This window comes from Falco cherrug, chromosome 6 (assembly GCF_023634085.1).
Source record: "Falco cherrug isolate bFalChe1 chromosome 6, bFalChe1.pri, whole genome shotgun sequence".
Lineage (NCBI taxonomy): Eukaryota > Metazoa > Chordata > Aves > Falconiformes > Falconidae > Falco > Falco cherrug.
Genome location: NC_073702.1, coordinates 7,200,233 through 7,224,310, shown reverse-complemented (window position 1 = coordinate 7,224,310; position 24,078 = coordinate 7,200,233). Strand labels below are relative to the sequence as shown.

Genomic DNA, 24,078 nt, shown 5'->3' with positions numbered 1-24,078 from the left:
TTCTGCTTCAATAGCTATCATGTTTGTATTATTTTATCCTAATATTAACTGTGCAAAGAACCATCAACTAACAACACCAACCATGTATCTACTAGGAATCTTGCAATGCTAATGATGTTCTTTTAAAAAACCTTTTAAACGTTATTTAAACTGTGAAGTACTCAGACAAGTGAGATCACTGTCCATCTATTTACTTCAACAACTTGTGCTGCCCTGGCTCATTGGAACATGGAAAATTTCCAGTATTTAGACAATAGCATCCTTTAAGCCAGTTTTCACTGACGTTTAAAGCACCATCATTTGCTCTCAATAACTACTAACAAGGACAAAAGTGAAGACGTTAAAAATGCTTCTTCTTAGGGCGTATCCTACTCAAATTTCACTTTAATGAAGAAGTCAATTCTGAAAAGAGAGAGACACTATCTTCCATTTGTAGAGCTCACCTTGCCTGCTGAAAAGGAACCAAGGAAACCACTCAGTTTGTCTCAGTGACAGAGCAGTTCCTAATGCAAGAGCTGCAGGGCTAGGAGGTAACAAGCCAGGAGGCTGGCAGGCTGATGTCAAAACGTCTGAGTTAAACCTGTCATACAAGATTGCCAGCGAGCATCCACGTACAGAGCAGAGGTGTTTCACCCAGGCTTCAGCTGCCTGTGTACAGCGTTTGGTGACATCTCCGACACCCATGTCCTGAGGGCACAGAGATGACAGCACCATCAAGGTTACCTGGGACCACTGGAGACGACCCAGTCCAAGCCGCCTTCCCAAGCAGGGTCAGGTAGAGCAGCTATTTTGCCTTGGCTTCCCCGATGTAAAAATTTGGTATGGAATGTGAATTTTCCCTAGTTTTTAGTAAAGAATGTTAGCAGTAAAAAGAAAAAAGCTGTTCTAGCAGAGTTTGCTGTTCACAAGACCAAATGTTTTGCAGATGGTGCTCCACTCCAAACACACACAGAAACCTACTACTGCTTTCAGTGGAAATTGTATCAGCAGACAGCAACTGAAATTACATCTCCTGTATTTTGGCACATAAAGGTAGGTATAACACTCTGAAACAGTACAGATCTATCTTAAAACATGCAGGTGGTAAACAGAAAGTATTTAATCTTAGAAAAAAATAGCAAGAAGGCTTTCACATCACAAGCATTACTCTGAGTGAGAGAATTGACAAAAAGACAGTAAATAAGTTATTGAAGCCATTTTTAAATCCTTACAAACCAGACATTTTCTTCCAACTTCCCAGAGCAGCTGTGGGTGCCCCATCCCTGGGAGTGCTCAGGGCCAGGCTGGATGGGGCTTGGAGCAACCTGGTCTGGTGGAAGGTGGAAGGTGTCCCTGCCCATGGCAGGGGGTTGGAACTGGGTGATCTTTAAGGTCCCTTCCAACCCAACCCATTCTATGATTCTATGATACGATTACTTAGAAACCTTTACTTTTAAGAGAATTAAATAGAGGCACAGCATGAGTAATGTGCCCTACAATTACTAAAATAGCAGAAGAAATTAAAAATAATGTGATTTGGGTTGAAAGGCAAGTGATTTATTCAGCCTCAATTTTTTCCACAGACTACTCTCCTACCATTCACAGAAGTTATATTTAAATCATTTTTGCTTAAATTTTGATTTTAATATTTGACTGTTAAAAACAACAAAAAAAAATTACAAATGGGCTTGAGTTTATTGCCTGCTAGAGTATACGGTGTCTTCCTCAGGATCTCACAGTGAATCAGTAATCTCTCAGAGCATCACCTGAGGGAGAAGCATGAAGACTCATTAATGCAAAATAATCCATGTGATTGGATTCTCATACACCCACATTGTCTGTAATATTCCTGCCAGTTGTTTGTTCAGTGATTAATACGGCTGGCTTATGTATGCCTCGGCTCACCATCATATAGAGCAAGGGCAAGTGCAGTGCTGAGAGACCTGCAGGAAAGATCATGCCTAGGGAGAGCTGCAGCTGGAGGCACAAAGGGTACCTGCACTGGTGTTCAAAAACCTCTTGGGTCTGAAATCAGGTGCTTATTTTAAACAGATGAGTCCATCGATGCCAACCAAACTGCTTAAGTGCAGCACTGATGGCAGCATCAGGTGCCAGGACAACAGTGGGAAGGTCCCAGCAATCCACAAGCATCCACTCCTGTCCTGCCCTTGTCCCGTTTGGGGTCTGCAGCTCCCACATGCAAGACTCTGGGCTCAGCCTTACTGGGACTGAGCCACCGCTGAATGGCCTAAAGTACTGCAAAGTGGGATTTTCGGGAGAGAGAAGAGAGTTTGCATCAGACATCATTTTGTTCAGCTTCCCACACCCCGAGGCGCAGCGGGGCACGCGCATCTGCACACACCCTTCTTCCCCACGCTTTCATCCAGCTGCTCACCTGCTTCCATGCTACTCGTATCTCAGCCACATGAAAACAGGAGTTTTCAGCTTGTTGTGATAAACAATGGGAAATTTGAGCAAGGCATACAGCACAAAGCTTTCAGATAGCTATTTGCACATTTGCACCAAGTATGAGCATTTAGAAGCAAAATATTTGTTAATAAAAGGTGACAAAATTATCTTCCAAATAAATACCATGTCAACTACAATGATTTTCTTTCTACTGTAATCAGCAATGTGAATAGGCGTAGTTTACTTCTGATTGTACGCAAAATGTGTCCACCTCCTAAAATGGCATTTAAATGACAACTGTTCAGTGTTCGCTAATGACAAAAACTATCCCACTTGTGCGTGACAATTTATCCTGTTGTTCTGCCCTCACAACCAACAAGCTGGACTTCGATGGCCACTGGGAAACATCTGAAGCTGCAACAGCAGATGGAGAATTTCAGGTCTGATTTGGTGCTTCAAAGTAACAGTTTCGCTGCTAAACAAGTAAACCTGTCACAGAACTGACTTCCCTGGTCAGATATTACTTTTCACCACTTCAAAATCTTATGATCATTGTTTATAAATTCACATGCAAAATATATCAATCGTTGTCTAGTGAAAATGTGTCTAGTTTTGTATTAAACAAATTCCAGTTCTTTGGAATAACACATTATTCTCATAATAAGAGGCTGGTAATGATTTTTTTTAACTGGTATTTTGCTCATTTCCCTTGTGTACTTATTTTAGTGGTTGGGATCATTGAATACCTTGATAACATTATTTGACAGATTTCTTAGGAAACTTAAAAACTGAAGTAGTTTCAGCAGTAACGTTTTGATTAGGCTACACATATCCATAAAAACTTTCTAAAACCCAGAACTAAGCCTGACTACATTTCAAACCAACCCAAACCGTTTGACCGTTTGGGACACTCATCTTTAAAAAGCATGTAACGACTGAAATCTTACAGGTTAGAGTCTTAGTTAAAATTGCAGCAAATTTTAACACCGACCTTAAGCTAAAATATTTTAGAAAGTTCAACGGAATATTACAAGAACCGGCCCAAATATATATCAGTTTAGTCTGAACTCCAAAAAAGTACTGTGGTAGCAGTCCCTTGGGTTCAGCTGTACTTCCATCTCACACCCAGTTTTTGTTGATTTCTTTTGGCCTCTCCATTTTAACTAATTTGTTACAATTACTGCACCTATAGCAAAACTACAATAATTACCAATATTTTATGCCCTTATTTTCCATTTTCAAAAATACAAGCCTTAAAAATAGAACAATGCAAACAACCTGACCAGAGCATTATTTCTGCTCTTATTTCCTGTTAAATTTACAACACGCATGAATGTTTGAGACAGACAAAATTTTTAGGACTGTGTCCAACAACAGCTTTTAACATGGGAAAAAGCTGCAGGACCAGACTGAAAAACCAAGAGGCACACATGCTTATTTTTAAGACTTATTTTATCTGATGTTAACAAAGTTCCAACATACCAGTTCTTTTTTGAATTCAGTCATGGAAAAAGTGAGTGTTAAAATTTTACCAGCAAAACCTACGAAATGAATGTTTATATTTTCTATATAATATGTATTTAATTATAGGGAACTTACTATATTTAAGTTTAAACTAGTGATTTTCTGAGTCAATTAAAAATCACTAGTAGCCTTTACCATAAAATTTGAGAAAAAAAATTTACTAGATAGAATCCCAAGGTCACATTTTAAGCATTAAATGTCTGGAATGTACCTGTCCCACTGTCAGAAAAATTAACCTCATCCATTAGAGGAAAATGATCTTATACTTTCTCTCCTTTTTATATAAATTCAGCCATGACCCCATGCAAAATTTTTCATTTCATAAAGTCAGTAGCAACATTTTGGGAAAAAATGCAGCATGCAATGATATCATCTAAGGCAAACGGCTAATACTATTGCCAGCATTTAGCATGTACCTAAGAAACAAAGCAGCACGGGATATGGAATGGACGTAGCAAGGACTCTTGGAGACAGTCTCATGGGGTCATGGAGGTATTCAAAAAGCATCATCTAGTAGCCAGAGCAGAACTGTTTCTGAGCCATTATTTGTGAGCTCCCTACCTGTTCAAGGGACTTGAACGCTCAAGCCCGATTTCACAAAAAGGGACCGGCTTTTCTGAGGACAATGCCATTGAAAGTCTAGAAGCCATACTTTAAGTCATCTTTCAAAGGTGACGTTTGTTTCATTGTAAAACTTGAATGCAATGTACCAACCACCCATCAAACGAGGCTACAACCATCCTCAAGAAGAATCTCATTTCGGTGCGTGCACTGGAGTATTTTTACATTCTATGTGAAGTGGCAAATTGAAAATAGAAGTAGATACATCGCTTGCAGCAAATGGAAATAGGGCAGAATTTAAGACTTTTTAGATATGCTGTTTAATTGAGAATCACAAATCCCCCATGCTTGTATTCTAGATATTTGCAGAAGAAACATCGATTAATTGAACAGAAAGCAAACCGTGTTCTGTGTTTCCACTTTCCGAAGTAAACATCTACGTGTCATGTTTAAGGAGTTCATTCTGGATGGCTAGGTAAGACTCCCAAAGACATACTGTTGCCTAAAACAGGCCGCATGAACTGCCTGCCACCCAACATACAGTGCAGCAGACCTGTACATTTGTATGTGCTTAGCACAAATCTAAAGAACTACTCCAGGATAAAAATTGAAACAAACAAAAAAATGCCCTCTACTGTATGACAGCTGCCATAATATGGTGAATATCTGTAAATGGAAATGTGCTGCTGTGTCTCTGAACATTAGAGCTTCACGTCAGCAACAGTAAACTGTTCCCTTAGATGGAACACTCCACCAAAAAGTCCCAAACAGTACTTAATTTCCTTATTCTAGAGTACGCTAAAATAAAATTGTGATGTCTCCTAAATTCCCTTTTTCCTTACGACTAAAGAGAAATTCAAGTTAAATGTGGTTTGCTTTGGGAATAATGGGGCAAAAATGAGAACCGGCTTTTGACCATCTTTCTGCCAAAGGCATAGGTTCTCATTCAGCGCAAACTGAAGCTTGCTTTTGTTTTTTCACGCTTGTCCGTAAATGGTTCTCTGGAGTCATCCCTTATTTCTGCTGATTGATTTATGGCCCATCAATCAATGTCTGCCTCTGGCTAGAAGTCCTTGCTTTTGTTTGGTTTATATGCCTTCTTACTGTTTTGTCTGTCATTTGATCTATGCTCCCAGCAGTCTCTTGTACACTTACAGCTGTTTCTAAAAAAATACTGGGTTTACTGCATGTGATTTAATCACTCAATTAATACTTATTACGTAAAGCAGAACTGACTTGCAATGAGACCACTTAACTCAGAGAGCAGTGGTCAAGATGACAGACACCTTACTAAACCTCCCCCACCCAACTGCACACTACACTACATTAATACTACTCTACAATAGATTTGGTAAAGTTGTTATGGCCTGGTCTTTTTATATTTAAATTTATTATAATTCACACTGCTGACACACTTTATTGAACAGCGTACTTAAGAAAACAGTTGTAAAAAGCTATAAAACTTTGCTAAAAATGATGAAAATGCCATACAAGAATAAAAGGGCTCATTTCTACCCCAAAACTTTTGTCTTGCCTTATTCAGAAGCCTCATAGCAGCAGCAGCAGCATACAGCTGTTTCAAAAGCAGTGTGTAAAAATCTCCCCAACTAAAAGCATCTAGTCATAAATACAGAGAATCACAAGATACGTGAAAACACACAATCATCCCAAAATCTTTACACCCTCTCTTCCCTTTAAATTTTCCATTTTAAGACCTAACTACTTACCCTACCTATTTAGAAAGCTTCTAGACAGAGACACAAAACTATGATGTTACAATATCCAAACTACTGCAAAGTTAGAGTGATTTCATTGGGGTTTTTCCTTCCTTTATGGGACTTCAACAAATACAGTTGCAGGAATAACTTAGAATTTTTTTTTAAAGCTACTATATCTTGGATTGGGAATGCAACAATGAGGCAATGTTGGACTGCTGAGTAATGACAGCATTTTGAACAGAGAAGCTGCTGAATGTCAGCAGGGGATCTGGGTGGTGCCTAAGGACGTGCCACAAATGTACAGAAAACAAGAGAAATTCCAGTGTAAGCACACCCCTAAAGGAAAACATCCTCTGGGCATGGGCTGGGATATATACAGAATGAGCTAACAAAGCACTGTACAGTTTCTAAGTCATTTGTGTCTCATCCAAAATACTACTGGTACCTCATTTTGCAGTATCAGGAGACAGCAATGGGAATTACTGGGGACTTGGAAAAAACTCTGCATAGAAGAAGAGAGTAGGATTCCTCGATCTCTAGGAAGATCTTAATATTTTTGAAAAACCCAATACTAAATGCTTACTAGTCACCTGTAACAGTTCTTTGCTACATGCTCATGTTGTCAACACATACATCGCTACTGCTGGTGATACCTATTTGTAAGCATATGCATAAAATCATTTCTTATCTCACTGGTATCTGGAAGTAAGTCCTTTCCCCTCCACAGCATAGCCCTAGGAAGGGAGAGAGAAGCACACACTTTTTTTCTTAGTACTTCCCAAGCAATGAATTGCAAGTTTAAATAGCACACGGAAGGGCAAGGGGATACCCTGTGAATGCACACACTTCGTATCTCCAAGAGCAGCCAACAGCTACAGAGAAGTAGCCAGTCTTCTTCCTTTAAGTGCTCCTCCATATGTAAATGCAGCCTACCAAGCAACCCCGGCAATGCTTGCCTTGGGAAGCGTTACCTCCTCCAGGAGGGTTTCACAATAGACACTTCCATGAAAACCGAAGGACTGCCATCCAAAATTGCAAACAACGAACTCCTCAGCAACAGCAAGTTTAACATCGATGTTAAATAGCAATTAGCACTAGTATCTGGCATAGGAGCACTCAGCAAAGAAGTCACAGCTACTGCTTAAGTTGGTAACCATCAGCTGACTCCGCTGCGCAGTGAACAGCACGGGCAATTTCATTTTAACGACACAGCATCCATGCAATTGTCCCCCTCTTTGAGAGTCCTTTGGATGTCCCAGCACACCGCAAGATAAGATATAAGGTTTTTGAAAGGACCTTTTATTGTCAGTCTAAAAGCATGCCTGACGCTGAAGGTGTGCACAACAGCTTCAATAAATAAGCTGTGGCTTTTCCTCCATTCCTAACCTCTTTTCACCAAAACCCCAGACCATTTATTCTTCACAGATAGTTTCTAACTTTACAGTTTCTGGCTGTATTTGGCTGCACTCAAAGATTTACCTCACCTCCTGCAGCAAAACAGATGCATTTCTCTAGAGAGAAGCCTAGGAGTAAACCAGCATATATGTCATAGGCGGGGATGTGGTGGCCAAAGGCCCGGAGCAAAATATGCAGTAATTGAGACCGACAGCAGAAACATATTTATTATTGCTAAGTATGTTCCTAAAGATTAAAAATAATCTGTTCTTTCTCTGAAAGCCACTCCAAACGACAAGAGATTGAGACCCTTCGGTGCAAGGCTGACATTAATACACTGAAGATCACCAGCTGCAAAAAAATTTGAGTCTCCAAGACAAGGATCTTAAAACCAAAATTATCACCTGCTTTATGCTGGAGCCACCAGCATCAGTGCTGTGTCTTGCTTTACTGGGAGCACTGTCTTGGAGAATCTGACATTACTAGGATCATCCACAAAGGGCTTCACACCATCTGGATAAGTGAATCTGAAAATTCAAGTTCCTGTTCCAAAGGCTGATCAGACACCTGAAAAAATCTCGGACCTTCCTATTTGTTCATGTGGCAGAAGTTGTCACATTGTCTGTGTTGTCCTAAATGAGTGCTAGAATGGTGCAGAATTCCAGTCCACAGGAATGGATGCAATACACAAACTATTGTCAGCTGTAGCCCACTGCTTCAGGGATGTCCAAGGCCCTGGGAGGCAACTATGCCTATCATTTTGCACAAGAGGTAAAGATGAAGTAACACCCGTTTGCAGACATTGTGTGGGATCTGGTAGTCTGCCCTTGTAAAGGTGCTGAACTAGGGGAAGTTACGGCGTTCTCATTGAAGCAAGTGACTCTTAAAGCTTTGCCTTGGGGGCCAAAGGATGCTGACAATTAGGGAGCTGTATAAATCTGGCAGGTTGACAGAGGCTGTTTCACAAGGGGAAAATTTTGGTAGATAGATACTGCTTGAATACAGTAGGACAGAGACAATGAGTAGACCTCTCCTATAGCGTATTAGCTGGCACTTCAGTGATGCTCACAAGTCTTTGGCCAAATCGAGGTGTGAAAACTAAATAAAATCTCTGCCCTTAAAGTACATTTCATTAAGGAATGTACTACTTCAGGAAATCTGGAAGCTTGTAACCAGAAAGCAGTATTTGTGGGCTAGCATAGAATCAATATCTCTCTAAAAAGTCAGGAAAAAAAAGGAAGACATTGAAGAGTAGCGTGGTTATGTGTTGGTATAAGTCCTAATTATTGATATGAAAATACAACTTACCAAAAGACTGTTTCTACTTTGAAAATGCAGTGATACAATTTATTTGCTGAAAAGGGTATGGCTTACCTTTTATGTGGTATTGGCACTAGAGAGAAAAAATTAGTCAAAGCCATTTAACTTGGGATCATGTACTTTCTGTCCAGTCTTCTGCACGTAGATCCACAAGATGACTGTTTTAACAAATGAAACAAGAAGGGTCTAATAAACACTGCATTAATAACTGGCACACAAACTGTCCTCCCCATGTGATGAAAAGCATCAGTAAGAAACATCTTTGTTTCAGAGGACTCTCTCAGCAGGATGCATAGTGAGGAAGATAATCCTCCTATGCCAAAACCCATCGAAATTTCAGTTCCCATTGGTTCAGAGCGCAGATGCCCTTGAAAAGATAAATTTGAGTCCTCCAGATTTATGGAGGGGGAACTTTCTGTTCTAAGCTTACACAAGAGATAGTGGAAATGTGTAAAAATAGCAGTACCAACCCAAATGAGGACAGGGATCCTCCGGAAATATCCAGGACTGCGTGAGGGAAACGGACAAAGAAACAAAGAGACAGGCACGCTCAGTACTTTAGTTTTGGCACTCTTGCACAGAAATCACTCAGGATGTCTGCAGAAGAGCCCCGAGGCTCACTAGCTGTCTTCCTCAGAAGACTGTGCTAAGAGGGGAAAGAAAATCACCAAACATCATCTGCTGCCAAACATTTTCAAAGTCATGTTTTGAGTAGGGATGGCCTCATTTCCTCCTGTTCACAGCCCAGATGTACTCCCTCCAGAAAAAACACAGCAATGTACCATCAAGAGGTATGAACTTCGGTCTGAAAGCCAGAAATTCCATGCTTGTGATGTGTTTTAGGACAAAGCTTTTATGACCATGATGAAATGCCCCTAGAAGATTACCTGCATAAGAAATCATGTATGCAGCTCATGAGGGTAAGAGGCAGCTAATAATAGGTAAAGCTCCAACTCTGACAAGACTAAATGAAAGAACAGGTCAGAGCCTGACTCCTGCAAATACCACCCCCTTCCACCAATGCCGCAGGTAATACCTACATGCAAGCACTAAGCACACACAAAAAATAACACCGCATGGAGGAATCATATTTCATAATTCTAGGTCAGGACTATGCCTTCTTAGTTCAGCACAGACTAATCATACACAATTTTATTCTAAGGTGCAATGTTAATAAAAGGAGGAAAAAAAAAAAAATCACACTAAATGGTAAACCCTATTGCCAAAATATTACCAAAAGCCATTAATTTAACACGGTTCATGAGAGACCAGATGACTACATACAAATATAACCTAAAGAATACCCTAATGATTTAAAAAATCAGGACCTAACTTTTTTCATTCAAATATTTATTAGAACAAGGAATTGGCTTAACATTCACAGAGTACTCTAAGTCCAAAATGAGCCCAGCTGACATCTTCTATGCAAGATTCTCACACGTTCCCCTGCAGCAGCATTACTGGCTGCTGACAGACCAAGTTGAATACACCTTGGGCACAATCCAGCCTAGTGTATTTCTAGAAAACACTCTAGGAGAAGAGAGGAATTCAAAACTCCTGTGCTGTGCCAATTCTCCTTTTCCAAATTTTCAGAGCAGGGCAAATGTTATGCTAGGAGAATCTATTAGCCGAGCTGAGGAAGCAACAGCATGCTTAGCTAAGTTTTAGCTTGATGAAGGTAACAGAGCAGATCAGAATCATGCCAAAGAGGAGAATTACTGGGTGTCATGAGATGTCATGGTGCTTGAATTCAGTGGAAAGGCTACACAAAAAATAACAAGACAAAAAGCTGCCTGGAAAGTGTCAACCACTGTACGTTCACAAGACACAAAAGTGAAAATCACAAACCAACACATATTTCAAAAGTGCTGGGTGAGGGGCTGCAACTGCCATTATTGCCAGGTTTTTGAATTCAGTAAAAGACAGATTATATAAATGAGAAGAAATGCTACAACTATGTTAATTCTCTGTCGTGATGTTCAGACTACCTTGCCACTTGAGCCGTGTTGTTAATAAACAGAGCCCACACCAGTGCCTGCTGGAGAATGGAACTCCAACAGGTTATTCTCAAAGAAGCATTTTCCTGTATTTTATGTCTTTATTGCAACACGTTTTGATTTCAGACTGCCCTAATGATCAAACTCTTACAAGAGATCACTTAAAAAAAACCCCACACTGTCTTTTTTTCACTTCCAGATGAAAATTCTATATATTTCTCAGAGAAAAGTTACTAGGAAAAACAACTCTGAAACTATTGTTTTATCTTTTAGTATAATTTCATGTTACACAATAATCAGTTCTCACTAAATGAAGATACAAGGACAATTATCCATAGTAACAATGAGATTAATAAAGTCTCTAAATATATAGGTAACTGTTTTGCTTGGGAAAAACATCTAGATGTGCTGAAAAAATTCTAAGGGGGCAGTTATACTGGTGAATAAATTAGGTCAAATGAATCCAGACCTTCTGGTCTCAATCAAGAAAATGCCACTGATCTGAGGGCGAGACAGACAATCACAAAGACGCACCAGGAACTGAACTTTCTTGGCTCATGTGATCCAGGAGTACTTGACAAGTTTTTGGCCTCCTGTAAGCCAAACTTGTTTCTGAAGATATTTGGGTGTCAAAGGCATTCAATGGAATTAAGAAAAAGAAAAATCCAGACTCCAGTGAAAGCCTCATTTAAAAACCACCAAAAAATCCCCTATGAAATGTACCACAGGATCAGCCTTGTGCTGGCAAACAGACTGCAACTTCTGTTGTCAAGGTCTAATATTTCATATGTTCTCTCAGAGGAAATAAGTATTTCCTTATTCTCTAATTCATTCTCTTTATAAAAAAGCTGTGGTATCTTGCAGCTGACAATCTCAATATGTAAACATTACTATGTCAACAAAAAAAAAAACGTCACACTTGTAGCACTTGCACTCGTTGCCGTGCATATGAACTAGTGTAAATGTAAATGCATACACAATAAATGTAAATAAATACATTCCTTTTGAGGAACAGGAGGGAAGGAACCGATCTCAAATTTGTACGTGCTGAGTCAGTCACACATTTCAGTGCAGGAGGCAATCTGGTACAGTATCAGCACTGGCAAACTGAGTATTTAGCATGATAAATTGCCTCAGTTGGTACTAAAGACTGTTAATAACATTCCAAGTGCTCTCTAGAAGTATCAAAAGAGCTAAACCAAACACATTTTAAAAATGCTTATTAAAAGTAAATTCAAAATGTAATCTGTCTTAGACTGGGGTGAATAAGAGGCCTCTAGATAGGCTATGTCTACTTATCTGTGAGGAAGGAAAACAAGAAAAAAACCACGGAGTTGAAAGAATTATTGCAGAAGAAAACTTCTGTGAGAACAGTTTGCTGAAAAAGATCTGCCTTATATGTTAAAAAAAAAAAAATAGACATAACTTCAAAGCTAAGGCTGATATACTTTGCCTTTTAAGAGACTGCATCTGTATCTTCAATCCGCAGCATCAGATTCAATATAGCTGTTTTAAATATGGTTCCTAGTCAGCTTGACAGCATGTGACTGCATCGGGAAGTTATTTCAGAGGAACTTTGCCATGCCTTTGTGGCTGCAACAGTTAGCAGGGCTTGCTCTGTTCACATTCTGTTTGAAATGGCTTTTCCTTCTAGGAATGGAAATACACAAACAGTCACCTAACATTCTGACAACTCCAAAGTCATCAGCATAGCAATACTTGGCAATTTTAACTCCCCTGTCTAAACGCTAAGTTTACACAAGAACCTTAAACTCCTGGGTGTTCTCTATACAATGTAAAAAGTTGATTTTGGATTCTTAGAGGAAATTTCCATTGAGCTTTCCCATATTTATTCTTTTTGGATTAAAGAACTGTTATATTTTAGAAATCCATTTATAGAAACAGATTGTTTCTTGGTAGGTCAGAAAAAGCTGTCATATATGTGCACACACACTTTGTGCAACAAGAGTGTTTTACTTTAGGAATCTGTTTTTAAATGGTGGACAGAAACTCTGCACCAAAAAAAGGGACTTAGAGATTCTGCGATAACACTCTTAATGATGGAATGATCACTGCAATAAAAATCACAACTCCATTACATTCCCAGCATAAGCCTTTAAAGCTTTTACCTGTACAGGTCCAAATTCCTTCTCTGACCTACCCCCTGGAGGAGCCTCTTTCTTCCCTCGTCCTCCTTAACGGTTGTGAGGAAGACTGTAGTGGTCTTCTAAGTTATGTTTCTGTAACTATGTGGTGTAGGTAGGTGCATGTTACAGATCTGCTAGCAGATCTGTACTGTTTATTTCTAGAATAATGCTCTTATTCATTAAACTGGTGGATTTTAAGCTGAATATTCAGAGTGAGTAATGCAATCTTGAGTTCAGCTTGAATTTTACAAACAAATGTCAATTATTCAGACAAGCTTCAAACCAGTGAGTCAAGTTACTTTGCAGCTGGTTCTCTTGAGAAACATTGCTTAATCAGTCAGCTGGTCAGCCATGAATGTTTATTCTGTAATTGCAAAATACTGCTTCAGGACGAAAAACATCTCGCCTGAGCCACAGTGTCCTGCTGTAACTGTAAGCACATCATGTGAGCCCCTAAAGTCTTCTAAAGACACGTAAGGGAGTACAGAAGATGATCTCATTTAATGATCCCATGAGACACCTATTTTTTTTTACTCTAATTTCCATTATTCCTTGCCTGAAGACATAACTTGTGAGCCAAGGGCTTCAAAATTACTTCACAATGTAAAGAAATCTAACTGAATATAAAAAGAACTTTACAGATTTAAACTGAATAATAAGACATTGCCTTGCAACTTCCAGTGTGAGAAACAGGAACTGCAGCAATTGTATAATTTTTAACTTATTTACCTATTTAAATAAGTCTGTTTCTAACAGGATTTTTGTTGAACTACATAGTATCAAACATTTTCTGAGCTGTGGGAAGAGACAGTAATAAAAATATTTTGAAATAAAAAATATTCTGAAAGAAAAACCTTCATTGATCAGTAAAGACAGAATTTAGATATGCATCAGCACAAAAGAGATACACACAGTTCCTACAGATAAGACCCTTTTTTTAAGTTATGATGAGATTGAATCTTTTTCCTGAATTGTAACAACAGAAAAAAAAAAATCAGCTAATAAAACCCACAAGAGCATACAGACCTGGACTACATTTCCTATTTTTTACTTCTTTTTTCCTTCCGTATCGTAAATTAAATGCTTATTTTTTCTTCCTTGGAAGAAAGTCACGAAGGGTGCCATTTATGAGGGACAGAATCATAGAATGGTTTGGGTTGGAAGGGACCTTAAAGATCATCCAGTTCCAACCCCCCTGCCATGGGCAGGGACACCTTCCACCGGACCAGGTTGCTCCAAGCCCCATCCAGCCTGGCCCTGAGCACTCCCAGGGATGGGGCATCCACAGCTGCTCTGGGCAGCCTGTGCCAGCGTTTTACCACACTCCCAGTAAAGAATTTCTTCCTCATACCTTATCCAAATCTATCCTCTCCCAGTTTAAAGCCATTCCTCCTTGTCCTATCACTACATGCCCTTGGTCCGTCTCCAGCTTCCTTGTAGCCTCCTTTAGGTACCGGAAGGATGCTGGTATATAATGCTTAATGCTAATGAGTCACAGTCTAGAATACAATTTCAAACCAAATGAAACTGATTGCTTTGCACAACTGTTTTTGTAATAATTTAGAAAAGTGTTTTCTTAGAAAAAAACAGATCTCTGTAACAGAGTGCAGTGCAAGATCACAAAGTATGGGTATTTCTTAAGCAGCAAAGAATCTGCCAAAAGGGAAACTCTTTACAGTCCTCCTCCAACACCTCTAATGAACACTGGCATCAGCTGGGTGGCGTGGGAAGATGAGAGCAGGTAGTGAGATAACATGAACATAACAGTTGGGAATTTTAGACGGAAGAGTAAACATCCACTTGGCAGATGATATTTTCTTCTTAAGAAAAAAAAAATAGTTATGAGATCCTCATTAGGCAAAAGATGATTGTACACATTTTTCAGCCATCTTTACTTAAATGAGCCATTAAAACATTTATTTGAAAGTAGTGAGGCAATTCAGCAGGACTAGAAATAAAACAGACTTCTATAAATATCTTACGCATCTCCCCAGACAGTCAATCACGTATACAAAGCATACATGTAGTTGGGGAAGCAGCAGACAGATGAATATAGCCCAGGCTGACTTCAGTAGCTCAAGAACACAACTGAATACCAGAAAACACATCAGTTAAAACAAGACTCAGTATTGTTTAAAACATCGTTACTTCATTAGCAGCTCAACTGCAGTAAAAACATAGTGTGAAATACCAAATTATGGAATGTCCTGTAAAGCTATATACTTTTTAAATTAAATGATAAGGGAAAGAAATTACTGAAGTAGTATAATCTGCCTTGAATTTGTGCTTTATCAATAAGGAAATGAACACTTTTTTTGAAGAAAAATCAGACTTCACTCCAGTATTGGTAAATAAAATCATACTTTTAAGAACATACAAATATGAGGGTGCTTAAGGAGCAACTGAATCATCACTCTGTTCAGAATAGCTAAATACATCATCAGAATGGAAGTTCACTATCCATGTGCCAGAATAACAAGCTTTTTAAAGTAGGACAGAGGAAACTCCACGGGGAACACAGAAAGTTAGCACAATATTATTTATATGCACTGGTAGTTTTATACTGCAGTCGTTTGCTGAGTTGAGAAAGTTCAGCTTGCTATTCCAAAGCCTGCACAATTTATGTATTACTGCTATTATGCCTTGCTTTTGAAAGATTTTTATATCATATTTGAAACTAAAAGGAAAATAAAATGTAAACTTGTTATGTCACACATTAATGATTCAAACAAATCTATAAAATTTTAAACTCTACTAAATTCTCTTTAGAGGAGAGGCTAAAGAGTGGCTTAGTTGCACAGTGCAGAACTCAGAAGTTCTTGTTTCCCAGTATATCTGTACTAACTGCATGTTTATAGTGTAATTTGTTTCAAGTTAACTATACGGATCCATAAATTTATTGGTGACAGCAATGTCAGCTAGGATTTTAGTCTTAATAACTAGAGGAGAAATATTTAGGGCATCTTTTCAAGTCATCTGCAGACAAAAATTCCACCAAATAAATAAAACCCAAACAAACCCAAAACAAAACGCAAACGGTTGACATATTTCCTCTCCCTGTCCCTACCTCCCAAATTGTTTTTTTTTGCCCATGTCCTGAGTATGCTTAGGATCAGACCAAAGAATGGAGTTCAGGAGTCTGAAAATCTCTAAAGGGGACTGGTGGGTTGTTCCAATTGCTGTGCAAGCTGTGCCTCACCGGTTGCAGACTGACACTCAGCTCAACTGCTGTCTAATTTAACAGGTTTTTTTTTTCTCCACAGATCCTCCGCTGGTCTGGGGAGAAAGTGAAAGGTCCATACGTTGGCAGAGGTGCTCCTTGTGCAGTATCTTGTACAGCAATGGATATCAAAACAAGGGGCAATGAGACCAGCCTAGGCAAAGCCTTCATTTCCAGACAGACTCAGCACTTCCTGGAAGGCCAATAAAATCACCATGGTGGTAAATACTGAGGGGAAAAAAGGAGATGCCTTCTCTTGCTAGGGGAGGCACCTAAAAGCCACAGATCATTAAACAGGTTTAAGTAAGCATTCTTGAGGTCTTTTTGAACTTTTCAATGTGTATAGATGTGGGAATTCTGCAGTTGGCCAGATGGTCCTGACTCATTCTGTCAGTCACAAGGCCAAAATGATTTTTATGTTAACAACAACAAAACCTTGAAACTGTAAGTCTTCTCCCTCAAATACCTCCTGCTGAAGAATTTGTGAGCAGTCATTTGTTCCCTTTAAACTTGCAAGCTTCTTATTTTCAGTCAATGCCTTGACTGTAAAAAACTTATTTGTGTTAAAACAGCTATGCACATACAGCCCATTTATCTTTTCCTTTGCCAGAAAATCGTACAGAAGGCTCCAAAGTCTTGTTCCAGAGTTTGCACTTGAAGGCACTGCTATACACAAGGTTCTCAGACAGCAACCGCCATAAATCTGAAATTCTGTGGGGTGATGTTCAAGGGCAGAGTGAAACAGAAGCATCTATCCTTCTTTCACACCACTTCCTCATGACTCTATAAATACAGATATTGTATACGGAATAAAAGCACTCCACTGCTTTCCTGATTATTGATTGTTTTTAAGAAGCCTGTAGGTACAATATAACACATCCTTAGTTTGTATACATATTATTTTTATATATATATATGTATATAATACCTATAAAATAGATATTTAATAGATAGAAGTATTTATATATACATACACACACTACACACACACACAGAGGTAAAAGTCTATGCTCTTTAGGCTGATAATACAAACCCAAGACCTAAGGATCCATTCTTCTGTGGTCTTGCAACATGCAGACCTTGCAACGTTTAGTATTCTAAAAAGTCAGTTAACGAGATTAATAACGTACTCATGTATTGATACAATGAAAACAACAGTTTTCCCTCTTAATGCAATACAAAATATGGTTTAACGCAGACCAAAAGAGTAGTTTGAATTATCTCAGTTATTGTAGTTTTGGCTTACATTCAGCTGTGTTAGAAAACCCCTGCAGAAACCTGCCAAGAGGAAAATAAGATACAATTACTTTTATTTGAAGTATAAACTTACATACCTTGGCCTCCGAAATGCTAAACCATATTGTTGGCAAGCCAGTCCAACAGTGGGAGTATAAACAATAGGCATGAACCTTTCAATGTCAGAAGTCAGCACTTTATAGAAAAGCTTCTCATTTCGATCCTGAAGACTCATTAGTAGAATATATCTGTGGAGAATTACATATAATTAGACAGACATCAAGTAAACATATAAAGTAAATTCAGGAACACAAAGGTGTTTAGGTAAGTAATTAAAGCTACATGTATTCTATAGCAGCCTCTTTCTTGCTAGGAGTATTTAAACTCCTCCTTGTCTTAATAGCACAAAGGGTTCGGATACAAAGGACAACAAACTGGTTAAGGCAGAGAGAAGCTGAAACCATCACAAAGTTGACAGATTCCACGTACTCAGGAAGCTAATCTCTCACAGGTATAAAACACTATGCTGCAATTGAGTATTTGGTCTGTCAGAATCTAATCCATACATATCAGTTGTTCCACTTGAAATGAGACCATCATTAAATAAAACTTAATTACGTTTACTCTCTTGCCCCCAAAAATTGAAGCAAAAATGTTAGCTTTTTCTGCTCTTGCCTTGATAGAAATTTCGCTTAAATCCAGACTAATACTTCAAATAAATATTTCACCTGAATACTGTAGGAAAAAGCTTTCAAAAACAAACCTTTAGTCCCCGAAGTCTATGTAATGAAATCTGCAATGTTTTATCTCTAAATGGAAGTCAATTTTTGATTGCATTTGAATAAGTGTTATATTTATTTACAAAGAAAACCAATGAGAAGAAAAAAATATCAGAAAAATGACAGTAAAAAATAGTTCATGTTAAACTTGATCTACTTTTGACTACCATCACTCTCATACTGAATAAATCCGCTACTGCTCCAAGGTTCCATCCGGGAGGCCAAATTTCAGTGCTGGGTATGACACATGAGGTGAGTCTATGAGTGACTTCAGGTTATACTAGCTCACACTGGTATGACTCTGGTCACTTTGTGAACACTTAATATTTAGAAATTTGATGATCCTAAACCTCACCTCTTTATTCACTAGCTTTAGTAAGGTGAAGTATTACTTCTAAAATTAAGTAGTCTTCTATACCAATAGGCTTACATAAAAACTAACAATTTATGCATACAATTTACATAGGTTGTTGGGTTTTTTATTTACAAAGGATTACTAATTACTTATATTTAAAAAGTTTAATATGCCCATCATTTTATTACATATGTTGAGGGAATGTACACAACACAGTCATTCCAAAAACCTGGAGGTCTGTGTATTTTATTATTCACATGAACTTTCCTTCAGCATACTCATCACATGTGCCGATAAAATCTGATTCATACTTTAGGAAGATACAAATATAGTCAGGTGATTATGTAACGAAGAACAGTTTAGCAAATCCACATTCGTTACTTGATATCCCTGTATATCAGGGAAGCATTTATTTCACAATTCGCTATATAAACCTTTAACAAGCACTATAAGCAAGGCTACTGCAGCCGGCTTGGCAGCTGGCGACTGTAATGAGGTGACAGAAGTAAGGCAAAAGAGTGTCCCTTCCCTTGTGTCACTAAGGGTACTTTAGACCCTAAGGAGATCTAGAAAAGATCTAGATGGGGGTTTATTTTCTTATTTGCATTTATCATGCCACTTTTATATTCAGGATATTGCAAAGATAATAACTGTGTACTACTTATACTTTCAAATATGACATACTTGGCCAGCCATATCCAAATCAACCTAAGTAATATTATAAAGTGAAAAATACTTATAGAGAAGTATTTTTGACCAGAAGGCTACTTTTCAGAAGTAGATACAAAAGAGCTCTTCTTTCTCGGCACAGTAACTTGCTTAGGGGTATCAACTTTCTCAAAAATTCTTTAAGAGGAAAACCAAAAACGCTTGATCCTCAATGTGGTGTTGGTTGTCATGCATTAGACAAGTATGCATCTTTAGCAACATCCAAGTAATCTACACAACCAAAAGCACTGTGTTTTTAAAATAAATATATTTAAAATGCAGTATTTAATGGAGTCGTTTACTGAAGCCCACATTTAATTGAAAACAAGCAATAAAACACTAAGAACAATCATTTGTGCTATAAAAGGGAAAAAAATATTATCTATCCTCAGAGAAGGAGTCTTGAACAAAGATTTCAGGAAAGAGTTTCAGAGGATGAAAACCAAGGTCTGGAAGTAAGACAGAGGGGATGGCCAAGCATTCACACTTCAGTATGTCAGTTTTCCCCTTGCCTTCACTTCACCTATGCTAGTCTGCTGTTATGAAGGGAATGAAATACAGTGGCAACAGAAGGATATAAACCAAATATTATCCAAAACCCAAAAGAAAACTGACATAACTACCAGAAAATTACTAATGATTTCTTGAGATAACTGGCCCTACTATCACTGGCATGCATTTTACAAGGAAAATGGAAGGGTAAAAAAACCCACAACCAAACCTCGAGTTTGTTTGCTCTTATCTTGCAAAACATGAGAGCAAACAATGAAAGTGGGAGAAAACACTATTATTTTTAACCTGCGTAAGATACTTAGCTCCATTACTTTGCATCATCAGTATCTATATAGAAATGCTACTAAAGACATTTGTAATATAATGTATAAAGAACTGAAAAAAAGCCAACAAAGTAACACTGTATTCTCTGGAAAAGTGATATGATGGAACCTCTCCTAATGTTCACACATCCAGTATAACACTTCACCAGTGTGACTCTGAAGAAAGAAAAGCCCAGACAGAAGATGTGTCAGGGGCAACGATTTCAATGTCAATACAAAGCAAGAAGAAAGACAATTAAGAACATACAGGGGAGAAAAAAAAAAAAAAAAAAAAAAAAGATTACTTGCAGAAGCCATTACATCTTTTCCAAATTAAGTTAGAGGAATAGATCTCCTGTTACTGGCTTCCTTTTTGCCAGGCATACTGGGCAATATATTTGCTGCTGTTTCACATTCATTTTGTGTACAAACTCTTGGTATTTCAGAATGCAGCAATTCCATGCTGAAAGTCAGCAAGGGAGTTTCAGCGGTGCCAAAACATAGCATGCCATGGTACTGTCAGCTTGGCTTGATGGATTTACACACATCCTCTTTCCAATCAAAACCAGAGCAAGCTACAATCCTGCCAGTGCAAGATGCTCTCATACACAGCATTAATGTTTCATCAGACTATACCCTTCTGTCTAAGGTACTTAACAGCTTCCACCTCTGCAATATTCAAATGCTTGTACTCAATCTTCTGTATTTGGACATAAACCATGCAGGTATACACACGATAGCAAATTTGAGCTCTACAAGGAAAACAACAGCTTCCCTTCATCTCTTTTCAATCACTGCACCTATGGGAGTGAAGACTATGCCAGATGCATACTGGAAAAAAAAAAATTCTAGAATTAGTATATTTACATTCAGTAGAAGGCAACACCTGCACGCTTTTAGGCAAGGTTGTCCTTCAGCACCTGCCTGTACAGGGAGCGCTTGAGATTTCCTTTCAAGTTCCAGTTAAAATAGTCAATGTCTTCTGGCATTCTCCATCAGTGAAGGCATTCAAGGAGTAACTGCGGTAGGATCGCAGTCACTCTTCCCTTTAAAATGCTTTGATACAAATGTAAATACAGGGACCAGAGTTCACATATTTCCTTGAAGGACTGAGCTCACACATGTAATGCACATGTTCTCAGAGCAGGGTCTCTACTGACATACCACAATAAAATTGTCAGACACCTGACTTACCAACACAGCTGCAAATAACATTTCAATGTGCACGTTTTTCCATGCTCAATTCACACAAGCATTTTATCTCTGCAAAGGAGCCCAAGATGCAACCATTGATAGGCTTAAAAGGAAGCATCTTCTGCGTGCTGATGTTACCAAGTCTTTCAATCAGTGGTCTTAAATATAAACTTACCCATGTAATGAACAAATGATTTTATTTTGCTAAAAACTGGAGAAAACACCACAGCAATATCATGCCCCACTAATATGAGAGGCAAATGTTTTTTTATCACAACGTGGCATGACATGAATAGTCAATCTTGGCCTGCTAGGTGTTCACACAGAATACAAATATGACTTCTTAAAGAAACAGTTTCATTTGAGGGGGACTTGTGGATTTATACAAATTTAATTGTTTAAGGACCAGCCTGATTTCATTTACACAAATCTGCATTGATCAAAGATTACCTCTTATTTTTTAACTGCTGTGGACCTGCATCACACAATCATAGACTGGCTAAGGCTGAAAGTGACCTTTGGAGTTCCCACACCCAATCCCCTGCTCAAAGCAGTCAACGAGAGCAGGTTGTCCAGGAGCATGTTCACTCAGGATTTTAATATCTCCAAGGTTGGAGACTCCATCCCAGCTCACCCTGCATTATAAATGCAGCCACACAGTTTATTCAGACTAAAATTATGGCTGGACCAAAAATTATGGTTGAGAAAACCCCACTGCTACACGCCACAGAATAAGACTGGTAAATAAACATAGCTTTTAATTTTTTTTTTCTTTTGTTAATTAATAAATTCTTAATTGAAGTATTTTGACTAGTGATCACACAGTAAGAACGACTAACTTTTCATAGTTTCAAGTTATTCCTATGAACCAAAGACTTACTAGTTTTCTCAGCCAAAGTACATCACTAAACCCTATTAACAACAACACATTTGCACTGCAAAGCTGCACAGTAAAATATAACCTTTATACCAAAAAAAGACGTTATACTAAAAACTGGCTTTATGGTATAAAATGGCAAGCTAAAGCCTAATGCTCAAGACACACGGATGTAATATGTTTATGTTTGTACTTCTGTTTTAAGAATGTCTGGTCACAGAAGAAGGAGATAAATTTCTTCCATACCCAACTATTTATCTGGAAAAGAGAAAGTGCAAAAGAACACTCATAGGTAGGAAATAATGATATTGAGGTTTTGTTTAATTAATTACATACAGTCATTAAGCTTAAAAGGGACAGATTTTGGGGGAAAAAAAGCACCTGAAGCAAATGGCTTCTGGAAAGCCTTTTTATTTACATTTCTTTCTAAACATAGTTATATTTATTTATACTTGTGTATTATTTGTGTCTATCACACATGCATTAAGTGTACTCAAAAAAAAAAGGTTTTTTTTCCTTCCCCACCCTCAAGACAGACAGATTTTTCTTTCCTTTCTTTTAACATGATAAAGCAAGTTTTCTGCAAAGTATTCCCACAATACTCAGAGACAGTTATTTTTATTTGATGAGTCCCAGTGCAATCAAAACTTCAGTATACGGTGTTTTATTGTGGTTCAAATCAAGCTTTTCATACTCTGTCATTTAAAACTGACAGATTACTTCTTTTTTTCCTTTCCTGCAGGAATTCCTAATTTTAGTGAAAAGCCATTTAAATATCCACTTTTTTTTTTTCCTAAAACAATATTTAATTAATATTTTGGAAATACTGCTGCTCTCCTCTTGAATTTCACATAGCTAGACTAGTAACTTTCAATCTTGAAGTACTGAGAAATACAAGTCATTTTCTCCTATGACCTGAAGTAAGAGCAAAACTTCTTTGCTAGTTAAGAAAAACAAAATAATGGGGTAAAAGGCCTTTTTTTTTTTTTTTTCCCCTTGCTTTTAAGTTACAGGTAGAAAGAAATTCCAGCAATTCAAGTAGAATCAAACAACTGAAACAGCCTTAAAGTTTTAAATGCCCTGAAACACATGAAATGACAAACTGTATCATGAAGGGAATACTTCAAGGCAGAAGTAAGGAGGAGATGAGGACAGAAGGACAGAGACGGTTTTCTCCTATGGTAATGTCAATGCTTGGTGGGGTCTCCATGAGATTTTACGCTTTGCTACATGCAAGGACTCAGACTAAAACATTCCAGCCTGGGAAGCTACTACTCTTGTGCTAACTGATAATGCCCTCCCTGAGAGCATTTAGAACAGATAACACAGTCATGAGCTCTTCACTTACAAGGAAGGCTGTGCTCATCCTATCCTGCCTCCCTAAAAAACAAAGATTGTGGCAACTTTAAATTATAGAAAAGCCTTGCTACCAACAGACAGGTATCTGAAAGCCATGTTATTACATACAAATAACAAGACAACCCACAACAGAGAAAAAAGCAAGGCATGGGAGTAAAAATAAAGTAGTAGCATCCTAGGGCCTATAAAACACTGAGGGGGGGAAAAACCCAACTATCAGAGTATTCATAAATGTTTAAAGCCCTCCACAGCTTTTTTCTTTAAAAAAAATCAAACACAACAACACTATAGTACATACAGATTTTATATATTTGTTTTAATGCATATGTATCTATATGCATGTAAAAACGTTAGTGACTGTTAGTTTCACTAAAACTTTAGAGTTCATTTGCTTCTGATGACCTTTGTATCATTTAGTTATTGAAATAATAAGTTCATGTGAACGGCACTGGAATATTGCAATTTAAAATTGGGAGTTGATTTTC

At 38.0% G+C, this 24,078-nt stretch overlaps 1 protein-coding gene across 1 annotated transcript in view; it reads right to left on the bottom strand.

Annotated features, from left to right (window-relative positions):
* Positions 1-24,078, bottom strand: part of ME1 (malic enzyme 1) — a 185,174-nt gene that overhangs the window by 113,247 nt on the left and 47,849 nt on the right. Inside the window, exon 3 of the mRNA XM_055714270.1 lies at positions 17,605-17,754. Coding sequence (XP_055570245.1) covers positions 17,605-17,754 — 150 coding nt within the window. The remainder of the gene's footprint in view (positions 1-17,604; positions 17,755-24,078) is intronic.